This window comes from Aethalodelphis obliquidens, unplaced genomic scaffold (genome assembly GCF_003676395.1).
Source record: "Aethalodelphis obliquidens isolate GAN/ISIS:26980383/991018 unplaced genomic scaffold, ASM367639v1 scaffold30, whole genome shotgun sequence".
In the NCBI taxonomy this organism is placed as follows: Eukaryota; Metazoa; Chordata; class Mammalia; order Artiodactyla; family Delphinidae; genus Aethalodelphis; species Aethalodelphis obliquidens.
The window spans coordinates 21,486,966-21,502,600 of record NW_020837974.1 but is presented as its reverse complement, the minus strand read 5'-3'; the positions used below and the strand labels follow the sequence as shown (position 1 = coordinate 21,502,600).

Genomic DNA, 15,635 nt, shown 5'->3' with positions numbered 1-15,635 from the left:
AAATGAAATCATATAATATGTAGTCTTTTGTGACTGGCTTCTTTCACTATAATGTTTTCAAGGTTTATCCATGTCATAGCATGTATCAGTACTTCACTTCTTTTTATGGCCAAATAATGTTCCATTGTATAGATAAGCTAAATATTGTTCAGCATTTCATCAGTTGGTGAACATTTGGGTTGTTTCTACCTTTTGTAGCTATTATGAGTAATGCTACTGTGAACATTCATGTACACATTTTTATGTGGACATACCTTTTCATTTCTCTTGCTTTCCTAGGAGTGAAATTGCTGGATCGTATCTTACTTTATGTGGAGCTGACAGACTGTTTTCCAAAGTGGTTGCACCATTTTACATTCCCACCAACAATGTATGAGGATTCCAGTTTCTCCATATCTCACCAACACTTGTTATTTGTGTTTTTGATTATAGCCATCCTAGTGGATATGAAGTAGTTCTCATTGTGGTTTTGATTTGCATTTCCCTGATGACTAATAATGGTAAGCATTTTTCATATGCTTTTGGCCATTTCTCTTCTGTCTTTGGAAAAATGTCTGTTTGATCCTCTGCCCATTTTTATGTTGAATTATCTTTTTATTATTGAGTTATAAAAGATAACTCATTGTTAGACATATGACTTGCAAATATTTTCTCCTGTCCTGTAGGTTATCTTTTCTCTTTCTTTATGGTATTCTTTGATGCACAGACGCTTTTAATTTTGAAGTCCATTTTATCTATTGTTTCTTGTATTGCTTGTGCTTTTGGTGTCATATCTAAGAAACTATTGCCTAATCCACTGTCATGAAGGTCTTTTCCTAAGTTTTCTTCTAGAAGGTTTAGCGCTTACATTTAGATTTCTCTTCAGTTTTGAGTTAATTTTTGTATATGGTGTGAAGCAGGGGTCTACATTTATTCTTTCACATGTGTCCCATCACCACTTGTTGAAAAGACTATTCTTTCTTCATTGAATAGTCTTGGCACCCTTGTTAAAAATCAATTGGCCATGAATATGAGGGTTTATTTTGGGACTCTCAATTCTACTCCATTGATCTATATGTCTGTCCTTATGCCATTGCTACACCATTTTGATTACTTGTAGTTTTATAGTAGGTTTGAAGTCAAGAAGTGTGTCTTCCAGCTTTGTTCTTTTTCAAGATTTTTGTGGCTATTCTAAGTCCCTTGCATTTCCATATAAATTTTAGGGTCATCTTGTCGATTGCTGCAACAGTAACAAAACAAAACAACCCAGCAGGGATTTTGATAAGGATCACACTGAATCTATAAATCAATTTGGGGAGTATTATCTAAGTCTTCCAATCCACGGATATGGAATATCTTACCATTTATTTAAAACTTCATTAATTTCAGCAACATTTTGTAGTGTTCAGTGTAAAAGAGTTATACTTTAAAAAAAATTTTTTTTTAGTGACTGACCTTAAGTTTGCAGTATGTATTTATAGCTAATCCAAGTCCTCTTTCACATAACACTACACCACTTCAGAGGTAGTGCAGCTACCTTATTATAAAGTATTATTCAATTCCCAGTTCCTCCTTGTAACATTGCTGTCATTCACTTCACTGAATACATCGTTGCTATTATTACTTTGAGCAAACTGTTTTCTGTTAGATCAATCATGAATAAGAAAAATAAAAGATTTTATTTTACCTTCATTTATTCCTTCATGCTCTTCCTTTCTTTTTGTAGATTCAAATTTCTGATCTATGTAATTTTCCTTCTTTCTGAAGAATTTCTTAATATTTCTTACAAGCAGGTCTACTGGTGGAAAATTCTTTCAATTTTGTTTGTATGAGACAGTCTTTATTTCTCCTTTACTTTTTTTTTTTAAGACTACCTTTATTTACTTTTTTCTTTTGGCTGCGTTGGATCTTCGTTGCTGCGCGCGGGCTTTCTCTGGTTGCAGCAAGTGGAGCTACTCTTTGTTGCAGCGCGTGGGCTTCTCATTGTGGTGGCTTCTCTTGTTGTGGAGCATGGGCTCTAGGCGAGTGGACTTCAGTAGTTGCAGCACACGGGCTCAGTAGCTGTGGCACACAGGCCCTAGAGTGCATGGGCGTCAGTAGTTGTGGCGCACAGGCTCAGTAGTTGTGGTGCACGGGCTTAGTTGCTCCGCGGCTTGTGAGATCTTCCAGACCAGCGCTCGAACCTGTGTCCCCTGCACTGGCAGGTGGATTCTTAACCATTGCGCCACCAGGGAAGTCCCTCTCTCCTTTACTTTTGAAGGATAATTTCACTGGATGCAGAATTCTAGATTGATGGGGCTTTTTCTTTCAGACTTTAAATATTTCACCCCACTGTCTTCTTGCATGGTGCCTGATATAACTCTTACCCTTGCTCCTCTATAGGTAAGGTGTTTTTTGCTGTGGCTTCTTTCAAGATTTTCTGTTTGATTTTCTTCAGTTTGAATATAATATATATACTTGTATGTTTTTTGGTATTTATCCTGCTTGATGTTCTGAGTTTCCTGGATCTGTGGTTGGTACCTGTCACTAATTTTGGAAAATTCTTGGTCATTGCTTCAAATATTTCTTTTGTTCCTTTTTCTCTTTCTTCTCCTTCTGGTATTCCCGCAACACTATGTTATACCTTTTGTAATTGTCCCACAGTTCTTGGATATTCTGTTTTGTCTTTTTCTTTCTTTTTTTCTCCTTGCATTTCAGTTTCGGAAGTTTCTATTGACATTTCTCCAAGCTTGCTGATTCTTTTTTCAGCTGTGTCTAGTGTATTGATGAACCCATCAAAGATAGTCTTCATTTCTGTTACAGGGTTTTTGATTTCTAGCATTTTCTTTCTTAGAGTTTCTGTCTCTCTGCTTACATTGCCCATCTATTTCTGCATGATGTCCACTTTTTCCATTAGATATACCTTTAGCATATTAATCATAGTTATTTTAAATTTCGAGTCTGACAATTCCAGTGTCTTTCTTATCTGAGTCTACTTGTGATGCCTGTTCACTCTTTCTCTTCAAACTGTTTATCTTTTTAGTATGTCTTGTAATTTTTTGTTGACAGCTGCACATGATATATTGGGTAAAAGGAAACTAAGATAAATAGGCCTTTTAGTGTGAGGTTTTATGTTTATCTGGCTAGGGGCTTGGCTGTATTTACTGTAGCTGTAGTGTCAGTGGCTAAAATTTCCTTTGGTGTCTTGTCTTCTTTTTTTTTTGTCTCTTGTCTTTTGTCTTCAGTGTTGTCTGGAGGTTCTCTAGAGACTTCTTAAATAAGATCTGATACATGCAGTTATTTGAGTTGTATTCCTCTGCTATTATACAGGAACCCTATTTAGGTGATGTCAAGGTATGTAGGGAGGGAGAGCATTTTACAGTTCTGTGGTCAGGTCTTTTAGTGAGTCTTCTAGTGAGCCTGTGCCCCTGGGCTGTGACCTTTGCAAGTATTTCTCAGTCCCCCTGCCCTCCTTAGGTGAGACATTAAGGCTAAAAAGGGCTGGAGTTGGCTCTTTCTCTTTCTCCAGCTCCATTAGGCGCTGGTAAAAACCCCAGTCTGTTAGGCTCTGGTGAAATGGTTTCTTTTGAGGCCAAGCCTCGTTAAGAATAGAATGTTCTGGGTTTATTTTAAAATAGCTGTTTTCTCCTTTTACATGCTGGATGCAAAAGGAAATTTTTCTCTTATCTCCACTGTGAGAACCTTGTAGAGCTCCCAGAGGTAAAACTCACAAAAGTGTGGGAGACCTTCTAAAACTAGACACTCCTGGAATTTTTAACTCTTAAACTTGATCACACTGAGCCTCCAAGAATTCATAAGTTACAGTTTAGATTTTCCTACCCTCGTATCAGTTCCCATGGAAGTTTCAAGGTTTCTGCTCCAGTAGGTTGTAATTCTCTATATCTGCCTGTTTGTTTCTCTAATTTTGGAGGTAGTGGTTTGCCCTGTGTCCTCAGTTCTCAGATGGATCTAAGAAGAGTTGTTGATATTCAGTTTGTTCGTCACTTTTCTTGTTCTGTGGGCAAGAATGACAGCTTCAAAGCTCCTTACATACTGGTCTAGAAACCAGAAGTTACCACTTATTATTTTTTTTTCGGTACGCGGGCCTCTCACTGTTGTGGCCTCTCCCGTTGCAGAGCACAGGCTCCAGATGGCCATGGCTCACGGGCCCAGCCGCTCCACAGCATGTGGGATCTTCCCGGACCGGGGCACGAACCCGCGTCCCCTGCATCGGCAGGCGGACTCTCAACCACTGCGCCACTAGGGAAGCCCACCACTTATTTTGTTAAATTTATTCCTGAGTATTTTGTTCTTTTTGCTGTTATTGTAAATACAGTCATTACCTTCTTTTTTAAAAATTTTTAATTAATTTATTTAGTTGCATGGAGTCTTAGTTGTGGCAGACAGGCTCCTTAGTTGTGGCTCGTGGGCTTCTTAGTTGCAGCTCCAGAGCTCCTTAGTTGTGGCATGCGAACTCTTAGTTGTGGCATGCATGTGGGATCTAGTTCCCTGACCAGGGATCAAACCCAGGCCCCCTGCATTAGGAGCATGGAGTCTTATACACTGCACCACCAGAGAAGTCCCTCATTACCTCTTAATTTTCAGATTGCTCATTATTAGTATATGGAAACACAATTAATTTTTATGTATTGATCTTATATCCTGCAATCTTTTTAAAGTCATTTATTCTAATAGTGTTTCCATGAATTTATTTTTCTTGCCCAGTTGCCTTAGCTAGAACCTTTAGAACAGTGTTGAATAGAGGCGGCAAGAGTAGATATCCTTGCTTTATTCCTGATCTTAGGGGGAAAGCATTCAGTCTTTCTCCATTAAGTATGTTACGGTGGAATATATACATCCCACTGTTATAATGTGTTATATATATATGATATTTATCAGGTTGAGGAAGTTCATTTCTATTCCTAGCCTATTCCTATTCTATACCTACATTTTTGCAAACCTATAGTATAATATCACAACTAGGTTATTGACATCGATGTATTTCACAGATCTTATCCAGATTTACTTACTTTTACTTGTACTCACTTGTGTTTATGTATTAATAAGTGCTACCCAGTTTTATCACTTGGGTAGTTTCATGTGTCCACCACCACAGTCAGGATCAGACACCCCAAGTTGTGTGTGTCAATAGTTAATTTCTTTTTATAGTTTGTTTAATCATTTACCTGCTGAAGTGCATCTGGGCTAATTCTAGTTTGGGGCTATTACAAATAAAGCTGCTATGAACATTCACGTACAGGTTTTTATATGAACCTAAGTTTTCATTTCTCTGAGACAAATGCCCAGGAGTGCAATTGCTGGGTCATATAGTAGTTGCATGATTAGTTTAGAAACTGCCAACATGTTTTCTAAAGAAGCTTTTAAGCTATGTGAAGAACTTGGACTTGATTGTTAGGGCATTAGGGGGCCATTTTAATATTAATCCCAATTTTAATATTTTGAATTTGAAGAGCTTGTCAAACTGGAGAATATGCCTGCTGGGCAGGTATATAGGTGAACCTGAAACTGATAAATCAGACTTGGAGTGAAGATAAAGAATAGTCATTAGTATATGATTTATTTTAGAAGCTCTGTGTAGGGATGGTATTTCCCAGGGAGAGTACAAGGAGTGAGGGGGGAAAAAAAGAGAACAGAACCTGGGACAAACCTCTGAAGATTACCAACATTTTTAGGAGGCTGAGAAAGAGCTAGACTTAAGAGGAGAACCAAAAGAAAATTTGATATTGTGGAAACCATGGGGAGAAAGTGCCTTCAAGAAGAAAGAAATGGTCAGCAGTGTTACCAAAGTAAAATGAAATTGGTTTTAAAAAGATTTTTAATAACCTTGATGAAAGAAGTTTCAGTGAAGTGGTAGAGTAGGAGCCTCATTCACAGTGGGTTGAGAAGTGACTAGGTGAAGTAAGATAGCAATGGAGATGGAATTTTGCCAGTGGAAGGGAGAGGGAGGTTAAATAGAAAAGAATGTGGGGTCCAGGGTGTGTCAGTTTTAGCTTGAGAGGAGTTGGGCTTATCTTGATGGTAATAAGGAGTCGGTAGAAAGGGAGGGGTTGATAATGCACCAAAGAGAAGGAATTCTTGGTTAAGTAAGGATCCTAATGATACAAAGCAGAGTGGTAGACAGAGCATAGCAGAGAAACAGACTTCAGGAGACAAGAGGAAAGGAAGTAAGGGGCAAGTAGATTAAGTTAGTTTCTAGATCTGATGGTAGAAAGTTGAGGGAGTTTACTTCTGATGGCTTATATTTTCTCTGTGGTATAACAGAAGGGGTCATTTGTTAGGAGTGAAAAGGGGATGATAAGGTTGGAAGTTTGAGGAGAGTGGAAAAGGTTGAGACAGCTGCTATAGAGAATGGGAGAGAGAGAGCTGGCTAGAAAAGTAGGAAGATTTCTAGGTCATAATGAGGGCCTAGCTGGGCCTATGGGGCATAAATTTTTTTTAATGATCCCAGTCTTCTGGTAATATATTTTTTTCCAGTAGAGTTCAACAGACTAAGTGGAGATATGGGAAAAGATCATTGTGTTGATTCAGGGTTGGAGTTTGTTCCACATAACATTGAGTTGATTAAGCATAGTTGTCTAATAGACTTTTAAATCAGACGGGTCTCAGTTTTAATCCTATTTTGACCACTTAGTGATTTAGGAAGATTACTTAAGCTTCTCTAAGCTTCAGTTTCCTAATAATCAAACCACACCTAACCATATCAGTTTCCTAGTCATAATAATACCTATCTCTGTCAGTGATGAGGAATAAATGAGACAAACAAGTAAGTCCCTTAACACATAGTTTGGCACATAAATGTTAATAAATAGCAGCTTTTATTGTTATTTGTGGCCCAGGCCTGTCCGTTATTAGCTGAATGATTTTAGGCAAGTTTCTTTTCTTTTTATTTGTAAAAAGGACATTATAATACTTGTTGGGAGTATGTATTCATTTGGATATCTTGAAGGGAGAAAAGCACTATGCCAAGGCTTCCCTGGTGGTGCAATGGTTAAGAATATGCCTGCCAATGCAGGGGACAGGGGTTCAAGCCCTGGTCCGGGAAGATCCCACATTCCTTGGAGCACCTAAGCCCTAGAGCCCATGAGCCACAACTGCTGAAGCCCACACACCCTAGAGCCCATGCTCTGCAACAAGAGAAGCCACCACAATGAGAAGCCTGCGCACCGCAACGAAGAGTAGCCCCCTCTCACCGCAACTGGAGAAAGCCTGCGTGTAGCAACGAAGACCCAACACAGCCAAAAATAAATAAAATAAATAAATTTTTTAAAAAAAGAGCACTATGCCAGGCATATCTTTTTCACTACTTAGTAACTTTGAGTTGAAGCAGAATCTGTAGGAGATTTTTTAGAAAATTAAATTGGAAATTAGGTGGGAATTTTGACCTTTGTTTTATAATCAATAGGTAGCCTTTAAAAGTTCATTAGCAGAGAGATAACATGAAAGTGGTGTTTTGAGAATATTAACTTAGTAGTGTGATAGGATTTATAATCTAAGCCAGATACCACCTTTTCAGAGATGCTTTCCATAACCACCCTGAGAATCTAAGATTTGCTTCCTCCTCCTCTTTAACCCCTTACCCTATATCATTTTCCAATGTCATAGTAACATTTGTAACTATCTACAATTACCTTATTTATTTGTTTATTTTTTTCCTGTCTCCCTCTGCTGAGATATATGCTTCATGAGAAAAGGGATGCTGTTTGCCTTACTGCTGTATCCCATTACCCAGAAGAGTGCCTAGCACATAGAAGCCATTCAGTAAATATGTGTTGAATGAATGAAATATAAGAAGGAACTAGAAGGAGAAAGACTAGTTAAGAAATTATTAGAGGGCTTCTCTGGTGGCTCAGTGGTTAAGAATCTGCCTGCCAATGCAGGGGACATGGGTTTGAGCCCTGGTCTAGGAAGATCCCACATGCCGTGGAGCAACTAAGCCTGTGTGCCACAACTACTGAGCCTACGCCCTAGAGCACGTGAGCCACAACTACTGAGCCTGCGTGCTACAACTACTGAAGCCCGCACACCTGGAGCCCGTGCTCCACAACAAGAGAAGCCACCACAATGAGGAGTCGGCACACCTCAACTAGAGAAAGCCCATGTGCAGCAACGAAGACCCAACGTAGCCAAAAATAAATAAAAAATTTTTAAAAAGGTTACATTAAAAGAATTATTAGAATAATTTCAACATTAGGGTATGAAGATCTAGATAGGGATGATAGCAGTGGAAATGGAAGGAACAAATAAAAATTACAAAGAAAGAATGATTTTTAATGTATTAGAAGGGACAGAATGAGGCAAGCAACAAGATGGTTCCATGATTTCCAAACTGGGTGATTGGAGCAGTGACAGTTTCATTATTGAAAGTGTCTGCCTCCATCTCCTTTTACAACTTTTTATGTCCAATACTTAGGACAGTGCCTAGCATATAGCGATGGGCAGTAAATATTTGAATGAAGGAAGGAAAATGGGAAATCAGAAGGTTCCATCTTATATGCATTGTGTGATTGAAGTAACAGTAGGACACCCAAGCAGGTAGAAGATGAGGCTAAAATTCTGTAAAGAATCAAGAGCCTTGGGATTTACAACATTTAAGGGGAAAGAACCAACCAAACAGAAGAGGCAGCCCCAGAGATGGGAGAACAACAGGAGTATGGTTTCAAGATAACAAAGACAGAGCCAGGAAGAAGGAGCTACCAATGTTGCATGCTTCGGAAAAGCTGAAGAAAATGAGGACTGGAGAAGACAAGAATAACCTTGGAAAGAGCAACCTACATAGAGCAATGAAGTGAAAATCATATTACAAAGGGTGTGAGGAATGAGTGGATAATGAGATAAATTTCCCCCACAGAGCTAAAGGAAGAGGCAATGTGGCAATCTGAGATAATCATTTAAAGGAAGTATAGTTTGCTTTGTTTTGCTTTTTATATAAAGACATAAACATCTTGTAGACAGAAGAAAGATCGACAGTCTAAGACAGTTGTCAAATTCTAGTGTGCACAAGAATAACAAGAAGCTTTTGCCTGGACTTCCCTGGTAGTCCAGTGGTTAAGACTGTGCTTCCACTGCAGGGGGTGTGGATTCAATCCCTGGTCGGGGAACCAAGATCCCACATGCCATGCGGCCAAAAAAAAAAAAAGAAGGTTTTGTTTAAAATGCAAGTTGTTGGCACGTATAAGGGGAACCCGATTCAATAGGTCTGGGTACCAGATATCAGCATTTTAAAACAAGTAACTCCCACGCCCACCCCCACCCCCAAGACACACAGGCACACGTACCCATTTAAGAGATTCTGATATGTTTAAATACTAAGACCACACTCTGACCAACACTGGTCCAGGGAGTAATTGAAGTCAAAAGAAAGGGTAGGAAGGGAATTAGTTAAGGGTTAAGCTGTGGGAAGGAGAAGGAGTTCATCTCCTTTAAAAGAAACAGGAAATACATCAACTATACGTCAATTAAAAAAAAAAAAGAATCACTGTGAAAGTTACTATTAAGCTCTCAAAAACCAAAAAATCGGAAGAGGTGGTACAGAGAAATTCTGAGATTGTACACTGAGCTTCAAAGATGTTTTCAGGTGGAGAGATGGGCAAATAAGTTTGCTTCATTTGCATGACCTTGATTTTTCCTTTAAGTGGGAAGAAAGGTTATCTACTCTGGGCAGGCAAGAGAGAATTTGAGGAGAGTGGAAAGGTCCAAAACAGCTGTTGTGGGAGATGCAACAGAGGCACCAAGGAGGAACTTAAGCCCTGCTGAGCAGCATTAGGCTTCTGTTAAGTTAGGTGGCATGACTGGCAGACCCAGTCAGCAGTTACCTGACAGTTTTCAAAGTAAGGAATAGTCCTAAAAACATGTTTCTTCTCGGTAATTCGTCATGACTCTGTCATCTGTAGATTTACTTACACCTTTTTTGACGATTTTACCCTGTCTCACACTTCATGGAATAATGAACTACATATACAGGGTATTTTACTTTATAAGTATTTAAAATTTAGCTGACTTTCAACTCAAAAGGTAGTTCCTGTGATTTGCTAAAACATAATTACATTCATTTTCTCCATACTCTTCAAGTTTTTATGGACTTTGATTACAATTCATGTGATGCTTGCTGTCATATTACAGATTGGTGTTTCTAAGGCCAGCTCTGTGGAAGGTGTATGTTTTCACCTGAGCACCAGAAGTTACCAAGTGAATGTAGGGCCCTGGCTCAGGGCAAAGGAAACCAACCTGCTTTCTGTAGATTTGGATAAATAGGAATCAGTTGGAACTATGTGGGGAGGAACACCTAGGCACTATACTGTTCATACTATACTTATCTTACTAAATACTTTCAACAATCTGTATAATAGATAATAGAAGATCTCTATTTACAAATAAGGAAACAGGCTAAGGTGCCTAGATTGCCTCAAATATATGATCAGTTGAGGTAGGTTTGATAAATTCTGAAATATCAGTTGTCTGAAAATAGTATAGAAAATAGTTGTAAAGAATGCAACCCATGATTGTTTAGTTACTTATTCCCCAAGTTAGGTAGCCAGAAGTGTTTTGTTTGTATTGTTGAAACACCTTCTCAATATTAATAATAGTAACTAATTCATTAAGCCCTTCTGTGTGCCAGGTATTGTTCTAAGCTTTTTGCAAGATTAAACTCATTTAATCTTCAGTAACCCTATAAGGTAGGTACTATTTATCATCCTCATTTTACAGATGAAGAAAGTGAGAGGATAAATAACTTGCCCAAAGCTACAGAGCTAGTAAGTGACAGAGCCCCAGACAGACTTGCTCTCCAGCTTACTATGCTCTTAACCAGTATTCTGTGCTGCCTTTCACTGGCCCTCATGTTAAATAAGGATAACTTTTCAAACAGCGTAGCAAGTTATTCTGCATCATCTGATGACCTTATGTTTAATAGCAATAATATAACTAAGTGAAAAGAAAGAATCAGGTCTTCGCTATAATCTCTTATGCACAGTCAAGATTCTAACGTCTGTATTTAATTCATAGTGTGAAGTTTGGGTATTTGAGAAGAATGCAACATGTTTTCTCGTGACACTTTGCCAGAGTGGGAAAGGCATAAGAAGAGCAGTGTTCGTTTTGTTTTGTTTTTTTCGGCCACACTGCGCAGCTTGCAGGATTTTAGTTCCCCGGGATTGAACCCCGGCCATGGCAGTGAAAGTGCTGAGTCCTAACCACTGGACCACCAGGGAATTCCCAGGAGAGTAGTATTTGGAATAGATCTCCATGATCTTTGTAAATAAAATGTATTGAATTCTCTAATGTTGGCTGTGGGCATTGGTGGGTAGTAAAATAATTGGAAACTGATAAAAGTGGTTATTGGATCCTGAAAATAAAAATTTGTCTGCTCGTTGCATTTCTTAAATTTAAAAGGACTTTAATTAGTGTTTTTAAAAAATTTTTATGATACATATATTTCAAGTTCTTAATAGGCACATGTGGCTAGTGGCTATCATATTAGTTTAGGTCCAAGCTGACCAAGGGGTCATTTATGTAGTAAGATCTTAAGTCTCTTTGGATGAACCCAGGGTGTCAATAGTAATTTTTTCTGATTTCTTTAATTCTTTTGTGGGGCCTTGTGAAGAAAAATTTGAGTTAATAAAAGTCCAAACAGCTGTATCATCACCGTGTAAAAAGCAGGCAGCTCAGGGGTGTGGAATTTGAGTGCACAGGAGAGCTAAAAGAACACTTGACCCCTATTGATGACTTTATTGCTCTATTTTTAAAGGACTCTGGTTAACATAGCTCTTGTGCTTTTTTTCTTTTTTAACTTTAATAACACACTTGATTCTCATGTGCTAGTTATGTTCTATAAAATCACTGTGGGGCTTCCCTGGTGGCGCAGTGGTTGAGAATCTGCCTGCCAGTGCAGGGGACACGGGTTCGAGCCCTGGTCTGGGAGGATCCCACATGCTGTGGAGCAACTGGGCCCGTGAGCCACAATTACTGAGCCTGCACGTCTGGAGCCTGTGCTCCGCAACAAGAGAAGCCGCGATAGTGAGAGACCTGCACACGGCGATGAAGAGTGGCCCCCGCTTGCGACAACTAGAGAAAGCCCTCGCACAGAAACGAAAACCCAACACAGCCATAAATAAATAAATAAATAAATCACTGTGAACACTGGATTAGTAAATAGTGGATTATTGTCCCCAGCGGTTAGGTTGTTGCGAGCCTATGGTCACATTTCATCAACTAGTCAGTTCGTAACCTAGTTTTGTGAGTGTTTCTGTTTAAAGACACCTTAAGGATTCAATGAATCAACTATATATTAATATATAATATCATATATTATATACTACTAATAATATATAATAACATCGTGCCGACAGCACCATAACTCGTGTCTGAATGAAGCATATTTAATACATATATTTTCTCTGAAAGGCACGTCACAGCCTTCCTGCGCTTAGGAACACTAGGCAGCACTTCAGCATTACACTTGGGGCCCATTTTAAACAGCAAAATCACCAATAAAAAGCACAAAAATGTAAAAAAGACAGTATAAAGAGACCATGGAAAGAACCCTTGTTTTCTGTATGAGAGCTGAAACAAGGCACAGCATCACCTGGTTTGACTTCAAATGAAAGTGTGTATGTCAGCTGACTCAGTTTTTTGCCATACCGCACATGTGCTATGTCTTTGGATGACCACTAAAGTGCCACAACTATTGATTTCAGGGTTACAAATAAACTTTTTTTTTTTTTTTTTTGTGGTACGCGGGCCTCTCACTGCTGCGGCCTCTCCCGTCGCGGAGCACAGGCTCCGGATGCGCAGGCCCAGCGGCCATGGCCCACGGGCCCAGCCGCTCTGCGGAACGTGGGATCCTCCCGGACCGGGGCATGAAGCCGTGTCCCCTGCATCGGCAGGCGGACTCCCAACCACTGCGCCACCAGGGAAGCCCACAAATAAATTTTAATGAGTGGACGTATTTGCAAGTATGGAATCTGTAAATAATGAGGATCAACTGTATATGAATGCATTCTAAATTTTGAAATGAAAAATGGGGGAATTCCCTCATGGTCCAGTAGTTGGGACTCGGCACTTTCACTGCGGGGCCTAGGTTCAATCCGTGGTCCAGGAACTAAGATCCCACAAACCGTGAGGTGCAGCCAAAAAAAAAAAAGGGAAAATACAGGGTTTTCTTGCCCATCTCTAACTTTCCTACCCCCAGCTCCATCTTTCCTTTCCAGAAGTAACAGTGGTTACTCAGTTTCCTTTGCATCTACATATATGTGTACTTACAGAAATAAATATTTTTAAATAAGTGGATCTCATGATACATACTGTTCTATGGTTTATTTTTTTCTCATGATGTCTTAAATCTTTTCATATCAGTATGCACAGAATTATCTCATTCTTTTCAGTATTCTGTGGTGTGTATGTACCACAATTTAATTAACCATTCCTCTATTGATCCGTGTTTAGTTTTTTTCATTATTATAAGTAATACTGCAGTGAACATCTTTTTTTTTAATTTTTTTATTTTTTATTCAAACAGAAAGTCACAAAAATTATAATCATCCTCATCAGTTCTGCAGTGAATATCATTGTACCTGTTTCTTTATCCATATGTGCAGGGTTTTCTCTGGATTACATATGTAAAAATGAAATTGCTGGATAGAAGAGTATATGCACTTAAAATTTTGTTAGGAAGGCAGTTGAATCAGTTGGATCCTCTGGGAAGCTGACACTGAGATGGAGTTAGAACTGCAAATAGTATTCAAGGGTTAGTGCCTGTGAATGACAAGGGGCAGATGCTGAAGGAGAGGGAAAGTGGTCAGATCATGATACAGATCTATCAGAGTCTCAGCCAACTCAGCAGGATACTCTGAAGTAAAGATTACTTCTTAGAGGAGTAGTACTGTGTTGGAAAGAAATGGCTAGGCCCTAGAACTCCTTCATGCTCAGTTATTGACCGGAGGCTGTCTGAGGAAAAAGTGGCTACATTTTGAAAAATTAGGTGAATCTTAAAGGCTCTAACAGCTGTAGGCTAATTGCACTTTGGAGTTAAACTCTGAGGTGTCTTCAAGGGAGATCTGAGCAGTGTATTTCCAAAGCTGCCACTGCAGGATAATATAGCATAGTGGATAATAGCAGAGTCTAGAGCCAAACTTCCTAGGTTCAACATCTTTGTGTATGATTTTACTCAACATCTCTATGGCTCAGTTTTTTCATCTATAAACTGGAGAAATAATAGTACCTACCTCATAGTATTGTAAAGAGATGAAATGAGCTAATTTATCTTAAGCAATTAGAATAGTACCTGGGACATGTACTACATAAGCATTAACTGATATTGTTGCTATTATTATTATTTCAAATTGCTCTCCCAAAAGACTGTACCAGTTTTCTTCCCACCATCCCAACAGTGTGTAAAATAGTATTCATTTCTCTATACCTCTTCTGGTACTGGCTAATATAAATCTTAGTTTTTGCCAATTTAATGACCAAAACATGGTATTTTGTCTTAATTTCTATTTCTTTATTATGAAGTTGAACTTTTTTTTTTGGCTGCGTCCCACAGCACGTGGGATTTTAGTTCCCTGACCAGGGATCAAACCCAGGCCCTTGGCAGTGAAAGCACAGAGTTCCAACCACTGGACCGCCAGGGGATTCCCTGAACATCTTTTCATCTTACTGGCCACTCTTCTGTTTGTATACTTCAAGTTTTTAATTTTTCCTCATTGATTTCTACTACCTATTCATATATTCCAGATATTAAACTGTTATATAGTTGTAATACTTTCTCCCAGCCTCACATTGGTTTTCAAATTGATTTTTCAATATTGTTTATGGTTTCTTTTGTTGTAAAGAAGTTTAAAGTTTTGATTATCTTTTTTTTCTTCATGGGTTTAGGGTTTTGTGTCTTTTTTTTTCTTTTCTTTTGAAAGTCCTTTCAAGTTTATCGTTTTTTGTTTTGTTTTGTTTTTACATTTAGCTGTATATAGCATTTTATTTTTATCCATAATTTTAAATAATTAGCTTTTATTTTTTCCCCCAACTATAGGCAATTGCCCCAGTGCTATTCATTGACTAGCACATTTTTTCCCGGATGTTTTGAAATGCCACCTTTACCGTATTCTAAATTCCTATATGTATTAGATTGGAAGATACGGATATTTTTAAACGTTTGTTTTTTTGGTCTGCATTTCTTTGATTACTGGAAAGCACGAACTTTAAAAAACATATATCCTTTTGATATCCTGTGTGCCATCTTCATATCCTTTGTCCATTTTTCAATTTTGGTGTTTGATTTCACATTGATTTGAAAGGACTCACTATATATAAAGAATATTACCCCTTCATGTGTATTGCACGATGGTTATTGTTTACTTTTAAATTACAGTCATGGTCTTTTTCTTTATAGAATCTGACTGTATATATAGGTGAAAGGTCTTCCCCATTCCTAAGACCACACAACTAGACTATTTTCCTTTTTATTTTATGATTTTCATTTTTATATTTCTGCCATCTTATTTTGATGCATGGTATTAAGTAGGAATCTATCTTAATTCTTTTCTAAATGGTAAACCAATTATCCAAAACAGTTTACTAAATAATCCATTATTTCCATTGATTTCTAATGCCATCATATATATATTTGGCCTGTTGAGGTGTATTTGACTCTGTTTTATTGATTGATG

At 38.3% G+C, this 15,635-nt stretch overlaps 1 protein-coding gene across 3 annotated transcripts in view; it reads left to right on the top strand.

Annotated features, from left to right (window-relative positions):
* Window positions 1-15,635, top strand: part of MOSMO (modulator of smoothened) — a 62,605-nt gene that overhangs the window by 21,811 nt on the left and 25,159 nt on the right. The window contains exon 3 of one of the 3 annotated variants that reach the window (XM_027126681.1): window positions 10,981-11,806. The exons of the other annotated variants lie outside the window; for them this stretch is intronic. Within the exon in view, the coding sequence (XP_026982482.1) occupies window positions 10,981-11,026 (46 nt within the window). The 3' untranslated portion in view covers window positions 11,027-11,806. Of the gene's footprint in view, window positions 1-10,980; window positions 11,807-15,635 lie in introns of those variants that run through there. 3 annotated transcript variants of the gene reach the window in all.